Source organism: Tupaia chinensis, unplaced genomic scaffold (genome assembly GCF_000334495.1).
Source record: "Tupaia chinensis unplaced genomic scaffold, TupChi_1.0 Scaffold144089_1, whole genome shotgun sequence".
Lineage (NCBI taxonomy): Eukaryota > Metazoa > Chordata > Mammalia > Scandentia > Tupaiidae > Tupaia > Tupaia belangeri.
The window spans coordinates 224,739-245,409 of NW_006203943.1; the positions used below are offsets into that span (position 1 = coordinate 224,739).

General features: G+C 38.0%; 1 protein-coding gene across 2 annotated transcripts in view; it reads right to left on the reverse strand.

Moving 5' to 3' along the window:
• AGPAT5 (1-acylglycerol-3-phosphate O-acyltransferase 5) overlaps window positions 1–20,671 on the reverse strand; it is an 81,734-nt gene that overhangs the window by 54,186 nt on the left and 6,877 nt on the right. For both annotated transcript variants that reach the window (XM_006165916.3, XM_006165917.3), the window contains exon 2: window positions 1,884–1,953. In XM_006165916.3, coding sequence (XP_006165978.1) covers window positions 1,884–1,953 — 70 coding nt within the window. The remainder of the gene's footprint in view (window positions 1–1,883; window positions 1,954–20,671) is intronic.

The window sequence follows — 20,671 nt, forward strand, 5'->3', positions numbered from 1 at the left end:
AATAATATTAAATAAAGTTAAATAAAATGGTTCTTTGAAAAAAAAAAGAAAAAGAAAAACAGTGCATTGGTCTCATAGAACAGAAGGCTAAGTGCTATCTGTTGAAGGTGGATGTCATAGGGCCAACAGTGGTCTGAACCCCAGCCTTGGAAGCTTGAAAAATACATCAGGCACATAAGAATGCATGTCTCAAATCTTGACAGGATGTACAGGTGGAGGAAACAGTATTGTGGCATGACCATATCTCACTAAAAGTTTCTCTTTTTTCCATTCTCTCTCTCTCACTCATGCCCTCTGGCAATAAAATTTTAAATTAAAAAAAAAAGTATAGTATCAAAACAAGAGACAGTTAAAGGAGGATGAGGAAAGAGTAACAGCCACTATACCCTTGATGACCCTGGAGAGAAATAAGTTAACACAGACTAAGAATGTAGAGATAGCAAGGACATATCAAGTGAAAACAGAGGAGGAGAGAGACAAATTTAAATGCTAATTCTTTTGAGTATCAGGCCAGGACACTCATTTATTCTGGCAAGCCAACCAGAGGTCCAACTACAAAGTCTAAGCTGAACAGCAGTACTTGAAATATTCCTTCTGTTAATTACACTTTCAGAAATACACTGTTGTGATTCTTAGTATCTCAAAAGACTTTTTTTAAACAGTACCTAAATACAACAGAACAATAAAACATGTCCACAGCTAGGCTTTAGGACTTTTTGGAGCCTTAAAACAATATGCAAATTTTCATTTGTGCATTTTTTTAAAGAAAAGGCTCCATGCCTTTCATTATATATGGACTAAAGCCCCCAATTCTAAAGTAAATTAAAATCACTACTGAAATTATTCTAAATTATAAATTTTAAAAAAGCATTCAAGAAGCAGCCTTCCCAAGCCTGGCTGACTGGCCTTGGAAGCCATGCTACAGCAGTGCTAGAAGGTAGACAGAGAGAAGTAGTGGTTTCCAACTGCGAATCAACTTTTTCACGTCAGTGTGGGCTGGGCCTGGAGCTCATTCATGCTTCCCATAGAACCTTCTGTTCCAAATGCAAGTATAGAAGAATTTTTAAAATTCTACTATTTTTTTCAGAAATATTTTCCTAGAAGTCCTGACTTTGAAGAAACTTATTGAAGGTCAACACATAGCTAAGCACACAAATGAGGGTAGCAGTTGTTATCATTTCCACTATCACCACCCGCTCTGTTCAGAGAGGACCTCTTCACATGCCACTGCTGAGATCACAGCTGTTACCAGAACAGTATTTCACTGAAACCTGGACAAAGGAAAGTTGGCAGGGAAACTGAGCAAGAAATGTTGAGAGAACCCTGTTAAGCTAAAAGAAAACTCTACATAAGGCTAACCACTGGGTCTACATAAAGGAAGGCTAGGGAGAATCAACACTATCATAAATGTTCCCTGTGCTGGGTCCTTAAGTAATCTTTATTCGGATATTGTACCCTGGTAGAATTATTCCATCAGCCGCGAAACAGGAATAACAGGACTGTGTCAGTAGTGAAAAGGCCAAGGTGTCTGGATAGACCAGAATTATAAACAGACGCTAACCATGGCCTGATTGTCTTGCTATTTTTGCTTAAAGTCAAATGTAATTAGATTAAACAGTCTGAGCCAGTCTCATTAATAAAGTCAGAAAATACATAGATAATATAAAAATTTCTGTTGGTCCCTTGTAGCTTCAACTCTTATCCTATAAATTTGAAAATAATCACCAATACACCAAATTGAGAAAAATGCTTTTCTATTTTTTACTTTCTATTCCTTATCTATGAATTAATTAGGAATAAAAGCAACAAAATCATGAAAAGACAGCAGACCGAATCATTTGTAGAAACACCTAAGCCCCCTTTAATGAAAATAAAATACAAACCTGTGCTTTGATGATTTGCTAAATATATAATATTTTCTTTATTTTTTGGCAAATCTCCATATAGCAATATCTGTAAGACAAAACAAAGAGAAATGTTACTTTGGTATTTTAAAACAGGATACTCTCTCGCGGGGCCGATCTGCAGCTGGTGCTTGTCAGCACAGACTGTGGAGCTCAGACCCGGAGGCCAGAGGCAGTGAATGGGGTGGCAGAGACCCCGCCAAGCTAGCTTTCTCCCAGGGCTCAGCCAGAGAGCTGTGTTGGGCCACAGTCCCAGCAGGGTCTACTAGGATCTCAAAGTAGATGCTGTGCTTTTATCTAAGGAACAGGAACTCCAAGGCTTCTGAGAAATGACAGGTGTTTGCTCTGGAGATGCTATAATTGATATAACGTTGGTGAGACTTTACTGGCAAAATTGATTCAAATAAAACCAGAAAATCTCAGCCCGAAGAACTGAAAATGAGCTAAAAGATGGCAATTGGAGTGAGGCAGAGACCAGCTGAATCTGGCCATGATCACAGTTGCTCAGTGATAATCTTTAACCACAGAGTTAAAGCTGTTGCTGGACATAGAAGATGATGGAAACAATTAAAAAAAAAAAACAAAAAAAAAAAAAACAAGAAGAGAAGCCTATCGGGAGACTAGTCGAGTCACTTAGTATGTGGGGAAAAAAATGCTCATGAAGACCAGAAAGACATTAATCATATCATGTGAAGTTTTTTGGAGTTGTGAATTATAAGCCTATTTTAGCCTCTTTCTAAGACAGAACAACTTTTCTGCTCCATAGAATTATATTATATTGTGTGCACATGTACAAGACAGAGAGGGGGATGGCTGGGACAGACAATATATTATAGATTGATTTCCCAAGCAGTTTTCATTTAAGTTTTATTTTATTTTATTCATGATAGTACATGTGCATGCATGAGAGAGAGAGAAAGAGAGACAGGGATGGAGAGAAGTTCCCTCCACAGGTTCTCATTACACCTGTGATTCCTCACTCCCCAGCCTCCAGCTTATAAGGTCATAGGCATACACACGTTTTTAGGCCAACCCAGAGATCTGAAACCATCACTGGCCAAGTGACTTTCGATGTAGTTCAGTTTGCTACAAACTGCAGTACCAGGCTGGATCTACCCACAGAGTTTTCATAGATATCATTAGAGGGTACCCTTTCTATATTGGGCAGACTGAATAGGTTTGACAAGGAGAAGCCAGGTCTATTGAAAGCCAAGACACTGGCAACCACAATTGGGCAAATACCAAGCAGAAAGGCCCTAGAGTGGGTCAGAGACACTTTGCATTTAAGCAACAGTAGGGGCCAGCTTGACAGGCTGAAATTGATCAAAGACAGTATCACAAGAGAGACTAACCTGAACTGCTTATGCATTTAAGAGAAATCATTCTGACAACTACACAGAAAATAGATAGGAGGAGATAGACAAAACTTGCTAAATCAGGATGAATCTTACATTAGATTATTTAAAGTCAATGTACCAGTATCTAGCAGTATACATCTTTACTAATCAGAGAGCATTCAATCAATTTATCAAAAGAATGATCAAATAGAGATGAATGAAAAAAAAGAATATACAAAATAAAATAATGTAAATTTTTAAAAAACTGATGAACACAAGATAGTAGGTATTTTTACCCATAGTTAAAAAAAATTAGATTTCTTAGAAGTCTCAGAGACCACAAATACCTCATGTTTATAAAGTAGTTAAGTGTAAGGTAGATTGTTATAAAGCAAAACAGAATTATCAGTATTTTTCATGAGAAAAATATAAGCATTTATTGGTTGCTAACAATAAATAAAACTGATTTATCATAAAATTAAATCATCTTTCAAAAAGCCTTCAATCTAGTGGAAGAAACTAACATCAATAGAATATCCATAGTGAGACATAATACAGAAATTATGAAAATACATTTTATTTTAAAGGACTATAAATTACAGTGTAGAAAGTGTATTCATTAGGCATGATTTCAATGAATAAGATGAAGGGAAAATGCTAATGAAAATAAAACCAAACCAAAATATTAAGTACACTGAACAGTGCTGAAGACAAAATCCAGGCAGATGAGTCAGTGAGCTAGAGCAAGGAGACTAGAAGGCCTGCTCTGAACCAGAATGTCAAAAGTCTTTTGAATACCATTTTTAAAGATAAAACTTTATTCTGTAAGTATTAGGAAAACATCATTCTTTGATTAGAACAGAGCGAGTTCAGAAACATGACTTCTAGCACAAAAGATAAGCAGAGAGATCAGCAGATGGCATAGAGGGTGGTTACATTGCTGGACCACTACAAAGTCAACCATGCTTTGAGTTCCAGATCAGCAGCTTAAACTCACCATGGGGGTGGGGGTGGAAGGGTGTGTCAAGCTTGCCCAAAATCCCAAGAGGAGAATGGAGAAGGGATTACATCTCCCCTGGGGTGTGATTTCTCACTTTCTTTCTCTGTCTTCTCAGTGAACACATGCACCCTACAGCAAAAAAATCTCTATTAAAAAAAAAGATAAACTGATAAGGGGGGGCAACACACAGTGGGCTTTCAGTCCACTGGTCACATTCTATTTTTTAAACTAGACGGTGGGCACACGAGATTTTCTGCTGTTTTGTATATCTTAAATATTTCATAAAAAACACTCTTGAAAGAAATTGGGAGTATACTTTTAAGGAAATGAAATGTCAAAGGAAATGAATGCTAATAGTGTTGTTGTTTTTAATGCCAGGGTACACATGAATAAATATGAGGGGGAAGAGAGAGATAGAGAGAGAAAACTCCTGATGGGGACCGGTTAGGCTGCAATCTTTTCCCTCCAATCCTCCATCTCATCAAGACTCAGACTGGCCATGTAGGATCCAGCTTCCTGCTCAGAACTTAACTGCCACACTATGAGGTAAGCAGCATATTTTTTAGGGCATTTTTGTTTCTGTATCTTATGAATTAGCTAAGACTTTAGATCTATTTTATCCATAGGAATTACCTTCTGGTAATGACACTACTATCTTAACAGAAGAAAGAAAAGGGTATCACCCAAACATCTTTGTACATAAATGCAAGTAGATGATAAAAGGTCCTGGTAATCAAGTACTCAGATTGAGGTTTCTATTGTCTTCCTTAGAAAAATCACACAATGTGAACTGGCTCTGTTGCCTGGTGGTTATGGTAGGTGGATCCACATGGTCAACCATGCAGTACAACTCTTAGATCGAGTGGCTTGAGAAACATACCAGGCAAGTGTGTGTGTGTGTGTGTGTGTGTTTATGTGTGTATGCTCAACCTCACAAGAGGAGGGAGAGACTGAGAAGGGATTGTGACATGACTATTCTACATGGGAATGCTTTTTCCTCTCCCTCTCAATCTCTCTGGTAAGCGTACTTATCCTTCTGCAAAAAAAGAAAGAAAAAAAAGAGAAAGAAAGAAGAAAGAAAATCACACAATACTACATGTAACATGTTTAAATATTTCCCCAATAATTTTTTTAATTAATAAAGTTCACTGATGGTATAAATAAATAAAACCATAGTTTGGAACCACACAGGATTAAAAATAAGGTTCCAGCTTATAAGCAATCCCCATCCTCTTACCAATGAGTCGAAATTCCTTCAAGATTATTGGGCATGCACCTAATTTAAAAATATTACAGACACATAACAGATTATTTCTGGCTTAAATTTCTTGGATAGACTATCCAAGATTTCATTGATGTAACTAAGACCCTTTGGACACATGCCTGATCCCCAAGCTGAAGGCAATTCTTGAACCATCAGAGACTTTCCTTTGCCTTTCATGCCAACTGTGGCTCAAAGACTGCTGGGCTGTAGCCTTTGAAGTAGATGGCAAGCTATTAAAAAGCAGTTTTCAGAGGTTTATAGTACCAATCATAAAAAACATAGCACCACAAATTTTGTCTTTTATAAAACTAAATAGATCTCACTTAAAAATGAACATGGTAGGGTATACAGAAAGTACAAAAATAGGCACAATCATTTACTGTCATGATAAAACAATTCTCCAAAGTAAAAAGGCTCACTATGTACTGGCACTAAAAGATTGTTTGGGCTGGCCCTACGATTTTGCACTTGTGTAAGCTGAGGCATATAAAAATCAAGTTCTTTAACCAAGACTCATGGTCAGTTAGTGGCACAACCAGTTTAAGAATATCACACATCTCCATTCCTTGGGTTTAGTCCATCTACTATATGAGCAGTTTTCAAAAGGTCATGGAAGATACTTATAATGAAAATTTTATATGTAAATTTTTAAAAGTTTCTGCACCAAAATAAATGCACATTAACTTGCTATGTCTGAACACAATCTACTGGGCTGTCGAAAGCCATAATGCATTTCTGCATAGAAAAATACATCAGGACTTTTCTAACGACACAATAGTTTAAGGCACTAAGGCCAACAGTTTGAAAAGAGCACCTATCAGAATAATACAAATTCTGCTAAATTTGAAACAAGAACATCACATTTATGATGACATCTAGGTGAAAGAATCACCAGAAAAATATCTGATGCTTTATGAAAAGTTCATGGGGACAATGCTCCACAAAAAACAGCAGTCTACAAATGGATGACTCTTTATAAGAAGGGATGAGATGTCGAAGATGATGCCCACGGTACATGATCACCCACAACAATTTGCAAGGAAAAATTAATCTGGTCGGTGCTCCAATAAAAGATGACTGATGACTAAAAGCAGAAACAACAGCAAACACCAGACATCTCAACTGGTTCAACTTACATAATTTTGACTGAAAAATTAATGTTGAACAGACTTGCTGTTCAATGATACCAAAACTGTGCCCACATCAGCTGCAGACAAAGGCGAGCCTTAGATAGAAATTCTAACAAGTAAGTAGAATCAAGACTTGGAAGCAGGTTTTACCAATACAAACCTGAAGACAAAGCACAGTCAAGGCAGCGGCTAACAAGTGGAAGCGGTTCAGTCAACGCAGATATGGACTGGTCATGAGCAAAGTACACAACCTCAGTATTGTGGGGATGCTCAAGGCATGTTACTTGTCTTTCTGGAGGTCCAAAGTATGACAATATCTGCTTGTTATGATTGTGTTTTGAGAAACTTAGCAAAGCTTTAGCAAAAAATGCCTGGGAAAGCTTCATCAGAGTCCGTCTCCATAACAATGCTCATTTCTCTCATCAAACAAGAGCTATTTTGTGAGCATTTCAATTAGAAAGCACTAGACTGACTTTGGCTCCTTCAGACTTGTTTTTTTGTTTTGTGATCTTAAAACATCCTTAAAGGACACCCATTTTTCTTCAGTTAACATTGTAAAAAAGACTACATGACAAGGTTAAATTCCAAGGACTCTCAGTTCTTCAGAAAGAGAATAAATGGTTGGAATCTTTACCTTCGAAAGTGTCCAGAACTTAATGGAACTTATGTTGAGGAATAAAGTCTATATTTTTATTTCTTAATTCCATTGTTCCACACACTGTCTTATCTTTCTTTCTGTAAAGTAAAAATCATGCACAAAGTTTGACAATAAGACAGGGAAGGTAAATTCTAGATACTGAGAGGTAGTTGGCAGTTGTCTTTCATATGGTCCTTTGCTCTAAAAATTCATATATATTTAAGATAAATTCTTTTATTTGCTATTGAAATGTTAGCTGTAATAAATATGCTAGTAGTTTATACAGTTAGTATTCTTCTAGTGAGAAATCCAACACTACTACACCCAGATTTTACTAATGTTTACATGTAGCATATAGTGTATATGCAGTGTAATGAGAAATTTTTTTTTTACAAATGGCTAATATCAATGTCTGTAACTGTGAATTGCATCAAAATTTTTTTTTATAAAATGTTTAACATTCATTCACTGAACATCACCACAGCATACAGTATGTGATTTCCTATCCTCCTCCCACACTTTCTCTTGTATCTACAGTTGCTTTCCATTCTTTTTATTTCCCCCCAAATTTTATTGATTCACAAAATATTTTAGTTAATCTAAGTACTTTCAATAGCAAGCTCAGCTGATATATACATATCTGTGAATATATGTCTGACTTTAGGCATGAAACTTTGTGAGTAGAATGAATACACTTTAAAGTAGCACCTAGCTAAGGCTATATAGCTTACTGTGGTCGTTAAATAGTATTTTTTAAATATATTTTTTAATTTTAAGAAAGGCAGTTTTAGCTTTCATAAATCAAAATTTTAAAAAATGTTAAGAGAATTTTGCTTAAGACTTAAAGCCAGAAACAGGTTAGGATTCTGTTCAAATAGTAGATAGGTGAACCTGTCAACAACTAAGAGAAGACAAAAAATTAATTAACTCTGGAAAACAAAGCACAGAAGATTAGTGAAGTTTTAGTCAAAAGTCATACAATTCTATTTCACCAGTTCAGTCTCCTATACTTAATCTATCTTCTGTTGTAGCCCAATCTTTCCATTTAAATTCTATAGGAGAACATTCAACTCCAGACTTGTCTTTACCATTAAGCTGGCCATTTTCTTAGTTGTTTTTGAACTCTTATTTCTGTTTGTCTGACTTTAGTTTTCCTGAGATAGTATTCCATTCAGAACCTCTTGGAGAGCTGGTCTGGTGTCAGTAAATTCTTTCAAGTTTTGTTTATCTGAGAATGTTCTTGACTTCTCTTCCTATATGAAGGATAATCTTGCCAAGTATAGTATTCTTGGTTGAAACTGATTTTCGCTCTGGGGGACCAGCAGTTAGTGTAACGGCTACGTCGCTGGACCCATTTAGCCGACCACGGTTCCAAGTCTCAGACCTGGCCAGGTGCATGTGCGTGTGTGCCCAAGATCCTGAGAGGAGAACGGAGAAGAAGGGTTTGTGGTGTGGCCATCCCCCACCCCGGGTCGGGGGGTGGGGGTGATTTCTCGCTTTCTGTCTCTGTCTTTCTGGCAAGCACACACACCCTATAGCAAAAACCTCTCCATAAAAAATGGTTTTCACTCAACACTTTGAGTATATTTTCCCATTCTTTCCTTTCTCACACTGTTTCTAATGAGAGGTAAGCTCTTAGCATGATGGGATATCCTTTGTAGGTAACTTGATGTTTCTCTCTTGCCAACCTTAGTATCTTGTCTTTTTCTGTGGTTTTCGTCAATCTGGCTATATGTCTTGGAGAAAACCTTCTTGGGTTGATTCTATTTGGGGTCCTTTGTATTTCTTGTGTCTGGATCTATTAATCCCTCTCTAGGTTTGGAAAGTTTTCTTCCAGGATTTCATGGAATAGATTATCAATGCCCTTATTAGTCTCTTCACCTTCTGGGATACTGACTATCTGGATGTTTGGATGTTTAATGGTATCTAGTATTTCTTGTATATTATTCTCATTTTGGGGAGGGCTAATCTTTCTGTCTTCATGGTGGATTTTTCTAGTTCAGCAATACTATCTTCTGCATCTGAGATTCGATTTTCTGTATGATCTAGTCTGCTTTTAATACTTTCAAGGGAGGTTTTGACTTCCTATGTTACAGTCTTCATCTCTAACAGTTCCACTTGGTTCTTTTTTATGGTGTGCATTTCCTCTTTCAGTTCATGCAAGAACTTCCTCACCTCCTAGAACTCATCAGCTCTTTTCTCCTGCCTTTTCTGGAGTTCATTGTCTCTCTTCTCTTTCATCTCTGTTAGCTTTGTCACTATAAATACTCTAAATTCTTTATCAGACATTGCTGCGAGTTTCATTGCAGTGTCTGTGGATGAAGAAGAGTTATTCTTTTCCTTTGGGGGAGACATATTTTCTTGGTTTCTCATATTTCTTGTGCTTCTGTGGTGATTTCTAGTCATCTGAAGGGTTATACCTTTCTTCCTAATTTCTAGAAGTTTGATTGAGGAATATGTTGACCCTAATGGTATTTGGATGTTTGGCTATGGTTTACTTAGACCTGTGTAGTCACTCAGTGTGTGGAGGCACTCAAGAATGAGATCTGAAGGGCGAATTCTGAGCAGAAAATCTTCATTTCTCTTATTCCCTGAAAGCACTAGTTCTCCTCTCAAGCTATTTTTAAAAAGTGACTGACAGGTATGAAGGTTTTCTCCATATTTATCACTTTTCCAAGGTTTGTCCTCAAAATTTAATATTTGATAAGAACTAAATTAAAATAATTTTCTCATATTCATTATATTTAACAAATCAGTCTCAAGTATTCTCTGATGAACTTTGGCTTAAGCTTTTTACACATGTAAATCTGCTTTTAAGGAGTCCTCTTCAGTATGAATTTGATAATGATTAGTAACAGATGACTTCTGGCTAAAGAGTTTCACACATGCACTACATTTGTAGGGTTTTTCTCCAGTATTAATTCTTTGATGTGCAATAAGTGATGAACTCTGTCTTAAACTTTTCTCACATGTATTACATTTAAGTTTTGTCTCCTGTATGAATCCTCTGATGTTGAATCGAAGTCTCAAAAGACATCCTATGTTGCAGACATAGAAATGGTTTATCTCCAGTATAAGTAAGTTACTTAGTAACTGTTTCATTACTGAAAGTTTTCCCACATTCATTCCATTTACAGGGTCTTTCTTCACTATTCATTCTCTGATATTGAATGAGAGCTGAACTTCGTTTGAAAGTTTTTCCACAAACTCTACATTTACATGGTTTTTCTCCAGTATGAATTTTTTCATGAGTAGTTAAGTATTGAATAAGAACTTAAGGCTTTGCCACATTCATTATGATTATACAATTTCTATCTAGTAGGAATTATTTGGTTCTATTGTGAAACAAAAGTGAAGCATTTTACACATTGATTACATCTATATGGTCTTTCTCCAGTGTGAATTCTTTCATGGTAAATTTTACTATTCAATGACATTTCAAATGGGGTAGAAAAGACCACAGTTTTTATGTGCTTTACAATAGAAATTTTTACTATTAATTAGTAATGTAGTTTATTGGCATAAATTATATTTTAAAATTCTTTTCAGGGACCAGCAGGTGGCGTAATGACTGGATTCCCACATAGTCCACTGCAATTCAAGACCCAGACTCAGTGACTTAAAACACCCACCAGGTGTGTATGTGCATGTGTGCCCAAAATCCCTACAGGAGAATGGAGAAGAGACTGTGACATGGCCATCCCCCCTGGGGGAGTGATTTCTTATTTTTTGCATCTCTGTCTCTCTCTCTCAATCCAGTGAGCACATGTACCCTATGGCAAAAATCTCTCTTTAAAAAAACTAATTTCAAATTATTATAAACAGAATTGTATGTAAATCTTATTCGAACTGAAATTCTTTTTTTTTATAGAATTAATTATATGTTTTATTATTATTTAATTTTGCTATAGGGCATGTCTGCTCACCAGAAAGAGAGAGAGAAAGATGTAAGGGAAGTGAGAAAAGCAAGCCACCAGGTCTGGGACCCAAACCATGGTCCATCATGTGGGAGTCCAGCACAATAACCACATCACCTGCTGGCCCCAAAATGAAATTCTTTATAGCTATATTTCCATGTAATCAGAGACTTCATGAGACAGGGAGAAGCAATAAGAGTAGACAGATATTTCTCCTACTCATTAATCACTTAACAGTTTTTAATAAAAAAATCAAGAATAATAATACAATAGTTTATCATTTTTTGGATGGTTACTACATTTTAGGCATTGTGTAATTTCCATAGTCTAATTTATTTCACCACACCTACAAGGAAGGACCAGTTACTCTCATTACACTCATTTTATAGGTAAAAATAGCAGCGTCTGTGGAAGCCTGGCATCACGGTGCAGCAGTTAAGTGCTGTGACTAGGGAATCGAATCCCCCATGCCAACTCTGGTTCAAATTCTAGCCCTGGCAGGCTGAAAAACCTGCTGGGAACATTTGCATGCCTGCCCCAAATCTTGATGGTATTTTGAAATAGAAGATAAGAGATTGCAGCATGACCACAAATCACTGGAAGTGATTTCTTTCTCGCTCTCTGGCAAGCAAATGTGCCCTTCGGCAAATAAAAAAGAAAAGGTGTAGAGAGGTTGATACTTTTGCTCGAGTTTTCATAGTAAAATAATAAACCAGGATTCAAATGCGAGCTTTCATTTTAGTGCAATACTCTGAAGCCTATGCTCTATTTTTTTTTTTTTTGAGAGGTTTTCACTATAAGGCACGTGCGCTCGCCAGACAGACAGAGAGAGACAGAGAGACAGAAAGCAAGAAATTACCCCCCAGGGAGGATGGTCACGCCACAATCCCTTCTCCTCCATTCTCCTCTTGGGATCTTGGGCACACACGCACACACACCCAGTGTGAGTTCTAAGCCACCAGGTCCGGGACGCGAACCGCGGTCGACTATGTGGGAGTTCAGCGACATAGCCATTACACTAACTGCTGGTTCCCGGAAGCCTATGCTCTTAAGTGACTATTATGTTACAATGCAGGGAAGGAAAAAACTCTTCCATCGGCCAGACATGTGAATTTAAAGAACAAAAAACAGATTAACAGAAGATAAAGCTTACAAATTTTATGATTCATAGGAGCATCAGAAAAGAAGTAAAGGTTCAACAGGAGGATTTATATGTGACTTTAACAAAGGATGATAAACTACAAAGTGACTTTAGTCAAAGAAAAAGGTGTTTTGGGCTACTAGGGGTGGTAAATTATGAGAATACCTAGAAAATGTGTGGCAGATAAGGGTTGTTTAGTAAGATGCATTATACAGATAAATATTGGCAGTTTCTGGTCTTCCTGGTTAGAGAAAGGGAAAAACCTTTACGAAAGATTCATGGCACCTTTACACAGGAAAATTTATGCCTTGCATTTAGGCAGAAAGGGGGAAAGCAGTGGGAGGGCAGAGAGTTCTTTCCTCTGGTATCTGCTATTTCTAAATAATCTTCAGCTCAAAATAATCCGTATGTCAAAGAGGCACATTTTGAGGTGGCATATTAGGATCTTTTTCAACAGCTGTATCTAGATTTAAAGACAATGATTATTGGGAACCAGCAGTTAGCGTAATGGCTATGTCGCTGAACTCCCACGTAGTCGACCGCGGTTTGCGTCCCGGAACCGGTGACTTAAAACTCACGACGGGCATGTGTGTGCATGCCCAAGATCCCAAGAGGAGAATGGAAGAGAAGGGATTGCGGCATGACCATTCCCCCTGGGGGGATGATTTCTCGCTTTCTGTCTCTCTCTGTCTGTCTGGCGAGCGCACGCGCCATATATTGAAAACCTCTACCAAAAAAAAGACAATGATTATTAAAGTAAATAAATATATATTTTACCATATTTCAAGTTTTGCATGCTGAAGCCAAATGGACATTATTAAAATAAGTATTTTCTAATAGAGATTTTTGCAATAGGGTGCATGCATTCTCCAGAGAGACAGAAAGTGAGAAATCACCCCCTGGAGGATGGCCACACCATAATCCCTTCTCCTCTATTTTCCTCTTAGGATCCTGGGCACGCATGCACATGTGTCTGGCATGAGTTTTATGCTGCCAGCTCCGGGACTCAAACTGCAGTCGATTATGTGGGAGTACAGCTAGGTAACAATTAATGTCATCTGCTGGTCCCAAAATAAGCATTTTTAACCAAGAATGTTCATGTCCCTGTGTCATTGTCAGCTGGACATGAACATTTATGTAACAGTATTAAGCATGTAATTACTTTAGATGCCACTTTATTACCTGCTTCTAGTATACAAAAGAGTTATCAAGTAGTTGTCATATCACGGGAGGAATTGAACAATGTAACAACAAGATTAAAATGAGGTGAAAATAGTCTACAAAATTATTTATTTAATTTTATTCATTCATTCATTTTAATTTGACCAGAGAGAGTGAAAGTGAGAAAGCAAGCCCCTAGGTCCGGGACTTGAACTGTGATAACCCATGTGGGAGTGTCCAGCATCTGAACCACCATGCCACCTGCTGGCCCCGAAAATAATCTACTTCTAATCCAAGCTTTCTTGTAAAAGCTACAACATAAATAAGTGTGTTTGACCAAGGTAGAATTAACTCATGTGTCAGCTGCAATGAAGAAAATTATTTTAAAAAGCATTTTTATTGTCTGCTTCTGAATTAATAAAATGAAAAGAGAAAATTTTTCATTTTCTCTAAAAGGATGCTGAATGGGAGTTTTGTTTTTAATTTGCTATAGGGCATGCACACTCACAGAGGCGGGCAGGGGGTGGGCACCGAAAGAGAGAAAGCAACCCCTTGGGGTGATGACCATGTCACAGTCCCATCTCCTCTCTTCTCCTCGGGATTTTGGGCATGTATGCACACATCTGGCATATTTATCAAGCCATAGAGTCCAGAACTCAAAACAGACATTCGGCCATATAGGATCCAGATACCTTGACCATAATGCCACCTGACTAGCCCTGAATGAGCTTTGGGTTTTCTTTTCTTTTCTTTTTTTTTTTTAATAAGGTATGTCTGCACACTCACAAGAGACAGAGACACAGGATCATACTTGACAAGTCCCGGACATCATGGCTTGAAAATCATACCAGGCATATGTGTGTATATGCGTACCCCAAATCCCAAGAGGAGAATAAAGAAGAGCTGCAGTGTAGTTATCCCCACTGGGGGGTGATTTTTTACTTTTCCTCTTTCTCTCTCTGTCTTTCTCAGGCAAGCACACACATTATTGGGTGTGGGGAAGAATCTAAAATAAAGCAATTGTGAAGAAACAATTATGATAAACCTAAAGTTACTTAAGGAATTATGAAAGATAAAAATATATAAAAAGCCATGTTTCCTTGTTCCTTGTTTTGAAGAAATAAATTATCTGCAAAATACATTTATTAGATTGTTGTTAAAGTCATGCCATGTTTTTCTATGCAAAAATGCATCATGACTTTTCCGACAACCCATTATAAAAGTGACTAATGGATAATATAAGATAAACAGAATGATGTCTTTAAAAAGTCATGGTACCTTTAAAGTATTTTATTTATATGTTTATTCTAAAACCACCTTCATATTAAAAATGAGGTGTAGCTTTACCTACTTGTAAAATATAAAAATGTAAGCTTAATGATTCAATAAACATCTGTTGAAAACCATCTGGGTGCTAGGCTCTGAGGAGGGAAAAATGATCAAGTCCCTTCCACTGAGGAGCTAATAGGCCATACGGGGATATGACATGTAATTAAGTACGCACCATGTGTTGTTGACGGGAGTGTGAACAGGGAAAGTCATGGTGCAAACGGGGATGTGATTAAGCCTGTGATCTGGGTGAGAAAGCAGAAATGCTTTAGTGAGGAGGAAAATTAGAGAAACAGCTGAGTTAAAGATGATTACAATGAGGTATGCAGGTAGGCTTATAGGTAATCATATAACGATTTAATAATCTGTACATACGGATATTTCATAAGTTCTTAATCTTCTTGTTTTAATTTGGAAACACTACAGCTATCTTATTATATATTTGTTTGTAAAATAGTAATAACTGCCTTATTATTTTGAAAATCTGTTTTCTTAAATGAAAACTTATTTTCATTCACTATTAGTAACACTAAAAACAAATTTCCACTTCAATGAATGGAAGTCACTTAATAATTTTTAAATTAAAGTGACATGCTTGTTCATCTCTGGAAACTTGGACATGAAGGAAATAAAAGATCATAAAAATTGTGTATATTTGTGGAAGCACTGTAATTATGCATTCCTTTCTTTGCTTCACCAATGTCTATTCAAAGTATTGACACTTACTTATTTGAATCCATTACATTAAGAATTACAATTTATTATTTTACTTTGCTTTCAGAGCTCTTAAAATTTTAAATATGAAGAGGCTACTCTGTTTTCTAGCTTATTTCTGTTGAATTCTAAACAGCCTGTAGTCCAAGTGATAAAAGAAAAAACTTAGAGGCTATCATCGAAATACCTACGCTAAGTTCCTGAACTATGTTTTTTCAGAGGCTTCCTACCTTGTTTTGCAGGTAGTTGGAAAAAGCTTTTGTTTCAGTAAGACACAGTGCATACTTATGAAAAATCTTCAAAAGTAAAAATTTCTCTACACATGAGGGGCCTTCAAAAAGTTTATAGAAATGGGAACCAGAAGTTAGTGTAATAGCTATGTCGTTGGACTCCCACGTAGTCAACTGCAGTTCACATCCCCGACCCGGTGGCTTAAAACTCACGCCGGGCGCATGTGCGTGCGTGCCCAAGATCCCGAGAGGAGAATGGAGGAGAAGGGATTGCGGTGTGACCATCCCCCCTGGGGGGTGATTTCTCACTTTCTGTCTCTATGTCTCTCTCTGTCTGTCTGGCAAGTGCATGCGCCCTATAGCGAAAAAAACCTCTCCAAAAAAAAAAAAAACAGTTTGGGGCAATATGAAATTAAAGTACAATTTTATTTTAGTGCAAAATATTTTTAAGTCCATGAATTTTTAATTTATTTTAAAAAATTGCTACAGTGTACCAGGTCTTGTCAGAGACAGAGAGAAAAGGAGAAAGAGATAGAAAGCAACCCCCTCCTGTGGGTGTAGTCCCTACACAATATCTTCTCCATTTCTTCATCTTTTTGGGATTGGGGGCAAGCATTCAATGCACTTGGAATGTTCTCTAAGTTGCCAAGGCCAGGATTCAAACAATGGTCAGCTATGAGTTCAAGCTCCCTTTACTAGACTACTGGGCCTCTCCCTGAACTTTTTGAAGATCTCTAGTGATTGTGTGCATGTGTATACGTAAATATATTATGAAATCACAAGCTATATAAGGATATTTCAATCAAAAATAGACTGCACACGTGACAGTAGTCCCATAAAATAATAAGTTATACTGTATAGCTCAGGAATATAATAAACTACACCATTTAGGTTTGTGTAAATACAAAATCTCTACTGTTCCTACAAGGAAATCTCCTAACAGTGCATTTTACAAAACATATGCCTATCATTAAGCAACAAATGACTACATATAAAATCTCTTCAAGACCTTAAATTAGGATTTTATTTTTTTAAAAACATGGTCTTGCTATGTCATAAGGTTCCTGCCTCAGCCACATCCAGCCATTATGATTATAGGCACATATCACTGTGCCCGGAGTTTAGGTAGATTGGATGGGGACTCGAACCCTGGCCTCCCATATAATACCAGCCTGCACATCACTTTGTCCTAGCAGTACATCATGGATGGGTCAGGCTTGGCTCTTTCAAAAAAGAGTTGCCTCAATGGCCGTAAACTCAAGATTCCCCTGTCTCAGATTCCTGAGTAGCTAAGATTAAATGTGTGGTAGGCTAAACCATGGCAGATTTTTAGGGAGTCAGAAGAAGAAATGAACCCGGGCCTCCATGCACCCCTGGCCTGCTGAGTAGCAGCGTTTACTGGTTTGTCCTACCACAGCTGAGCCTAAGTTAGGCTTTTGTCACTTCTGTTCCTTTCTAAGTGATCTAGCAATTGAACTGCATTTTGTCCATCCATTTTACCCAGTTGAATTCACTGTTCATACTTTCTCTAGATATGACTGAAGATCTGTGTTTAAACATTGAGCCAGTTTAACGCTGTTGATGTGCTAATCAAACTACTGAAATACCAGCTGTCTGGAAGGTATTTAAAAGTGATTTTTTTTTGGGGGGGGGGGTTGCTATAGGGTATGTGCACTCGCCAGAAAGTCAGAGAGAGGCAGAGAGAGAGAGAAAGCGAGAAATCACCTCCCAGAAGGGATGGCCATGCTACCATCCCTTCTCCATTCTTCTCTCAGGATCTTGGGCATGCACACACACGTGCCCGGAGTGAGTTTAAGCCACCAGGTCTGGGACTCAAACTGTGGTGGACTACAAGGTAGTCCAGCGACATAGCCATTATACCAACTGCTGGTCCTGGTGATTCTTTTTTTTAAACATTTATTTACTTGTTGTGATGTTCAAGCCACCAAGTCTGTGACTTGAACCATGGTGCCAAGTGGGAATCCAGATGCCACCTGCTGGCCCCTAAATGTGATTCTTATAAACATTAAAGAGACAGTTTTTCCCTTTCTTTTTTAACATTGTACAAATATATCATTTGTTGCATTGATATATCTTTTGAACACTGTATGCACTTTATGCATGTTTCTTAGGACCAGCTGGTGGTTTAGTGGTCAAGGAAGCTAGATCCCACATGGCATTATACAGCTGAGTCTGGGACCCAGTAGCTTGAAAGACACATCAGGCACGTGTATATATGTGCCCACAACCCCAAAAAGAGGGAGAAATTATTACAATAGTATGACAATTCTCCCCATCCTTAAGTACACATGCACTCTGGCAAATTAAAGAAAAAAAGAGTTTGGAAAGAAATTCACTGGCAGAAGTAGAAATACCAACTAAGAATAGATGACTTTCTCTAAAAAGCTCTTTTAGATTCATGCTTTGTCAAAAAGCAAAAAAATTGAGAGTAGAAAATTGAGGCCTTTTATATCCAGCATAGTGGGACATACAATTCTTTTTTTTTTTTTTTAACCTGACATCTCTCTGCACTGCCAAATTATGTGTTCTTTGAACATGAAGACTACTGATCAATCTAAAACTCTAAAAACCTAACATGTGCTTAGCACTTAGTATGTGACTGGAACTTAACATGACTCCTTTCTATCAACAACCTCATTTCTTTTTCCCCCTGGATTTCTCAACCCAAGACAGGGCACAGTAAAGCCTCTCAAATATCACTTATACATATATACCATCTTTTAAAATAGCTATACAATATTTGCTTATTTGGAGTTTTCACAGCTAGTTCTTACACAGAAACAGAGGAAACAGAATAAGCCTTAGGGAACTGCACAGGTTCAAAAATTGCAAAAAATGTACAGGTTTTATTAACAAGTAAACAAAGGTTTCTCTGTATTGCTTGCTGTTTCAGAATTCCTTCTTTTATAACATCTCTGACCTTATTCATTCTTTGTCTCACTCCAGAGAGTGGAGTTCACATTTCCTCTTCCTTTGTCTAAGTAAAGAATAAATTATTGGGTTGTCAGGGAAAATCATGACACATTTTTGCACAGAAAAACATGGAAAAAATACATCATCACTTTTCGAACAACCCAATAGAGTAATTAGACCTGTAGACTCTACTAAATCAAAATTTACCAACTAGTAAGTCCATTCAATTATCCTCATCCTTGCCCAGCCACCACAGTGGCAAACACTCCTAAGACTCTGTGTTCTGCAGGATGAGATCACATGGGAGATCTAGGTTCAATTCTCAGTCCAACCAAAAGCCCAGGTATGGAGGGGCATATCTGTAATCCCAGTGGCTCAGGGAGGCTGAAGCAGAAGGATCACCAAGATCTTGTCTTTGAAAGAAAATAATCTTCATTTATTAAAAGTGAGATTCATCCAGAGCCAGCAGTGGCATGGTGGTTAAGGAGCTGGACTCCCCACATGGCTGATAGTGGTTCGAGTCCCAAACCTGGCAGCTTGAAACTCATGCCAGATGTCTGTGCCTACATGCCCCAAATCCCAGCTCCTGGGGGGTGATTCCTCACTTTCCCTTTCTTTCTCTCTCTCTCTCTCTCCCCCTTGGTGAATACTGCTCTTTATGGCTCACCCTATGCTAAAACATTTTTAAAAAGAAAAAAAGGGGGGGATTATCAACATTTCCACAGAAACACAGACTAGAATTGTCTCCTGTGGAGTATTCTTCCCATTTGTTAAAAGGGAAGTCAAGTCATTCTCCCCTTTATTGCAGTTTCTAAGAGGTTAGAATCTTACAGAAAAGCCAATGTATATATTAAAATATGCTAATGTTATTATATATGTTAATGTTACATAAAAGTGATCCTGACATTGAGATGGGATGACAAGGGCATATTTAGTACCTCCCAGACATTTTAATGGGAAGGGCACATTCAAAGCTCCCCGATGCCTCAGGCATTATTTCCCCCTTCTCCATCAACTCCTGAATGTCTGTCTCTTGTCTTAGGCTCTCTTGGAAGGAAGGAAAGGTATCCAGAACCCCTGAGTACCTTTGACAGGGAGGCAAGAAAGTTCTAAAGGATCAAACCCAATCTGGCCTGTCCAATGAGAGGGAACATGCCCCAGTGGGGAATTCCTTGGGATCAGAAGATGATTTTGACCTGAAAGGAGGGAAAAATGGAGGCTGCTTGGTCTTACTGCAGATGGCTGATTCACCCAGAGCTAACGAGGGTACAACCTAGATGTTGTAAAGGACCACCTGCCATCTTGTCTTAGGACCACCTTAACAACCCTACCTTAAATCCCATTCCTTAAAAAATCTCCAGCCCGGGAACCAGCAGTTAGCGTAATGGCTATGTCACTGGACTCCCACGTAGTCGACCGCGGTTCGTGTCCCGGACCCGGTGGCTTAAAACTCACGCTGGGCGCGTGTGCGTGCGTGCCCAAGATCCCGAGAGGAGAATGGAGGAGAAGGGATTGCGGCGTGACCATCCCCCCTGGGAGGTGATTTCTCGCTTTCTGTCTCTATGTCTCTCTCTGTCTGGCGAGCGCACGCGCCCTACAGTGAAAATCTCTCCAAAAAAAAAAAAAATCTCCAGCCCCCAACTCTTCAGAGGTGATGCAATTCTCCACATCTGCCCTTTTCCTCCTTTATAAAGTGAATAAACCTTTTCTAGTCATTTAATCTCTGAGTCTGAATTCTTCCATAGTCTGCAACATGGATCACTCTAACACTATGGTTTGTGTCTCCCCAAAATTCATGTGTTGAGATTTTGTTGTGACAGTATTAAGAAGAGGGAAAGAAACCTAATGCTTTAATGAAAAAAAACTTAATGTGGAAAGGTGGACCTTTAGGAGTGATTAAGTGATCAAGGTGGGGCCTCTATGACTGACTCCATGTGGGTTTATAAGAAGAGGCAATGAGAGAGACCCAAGGA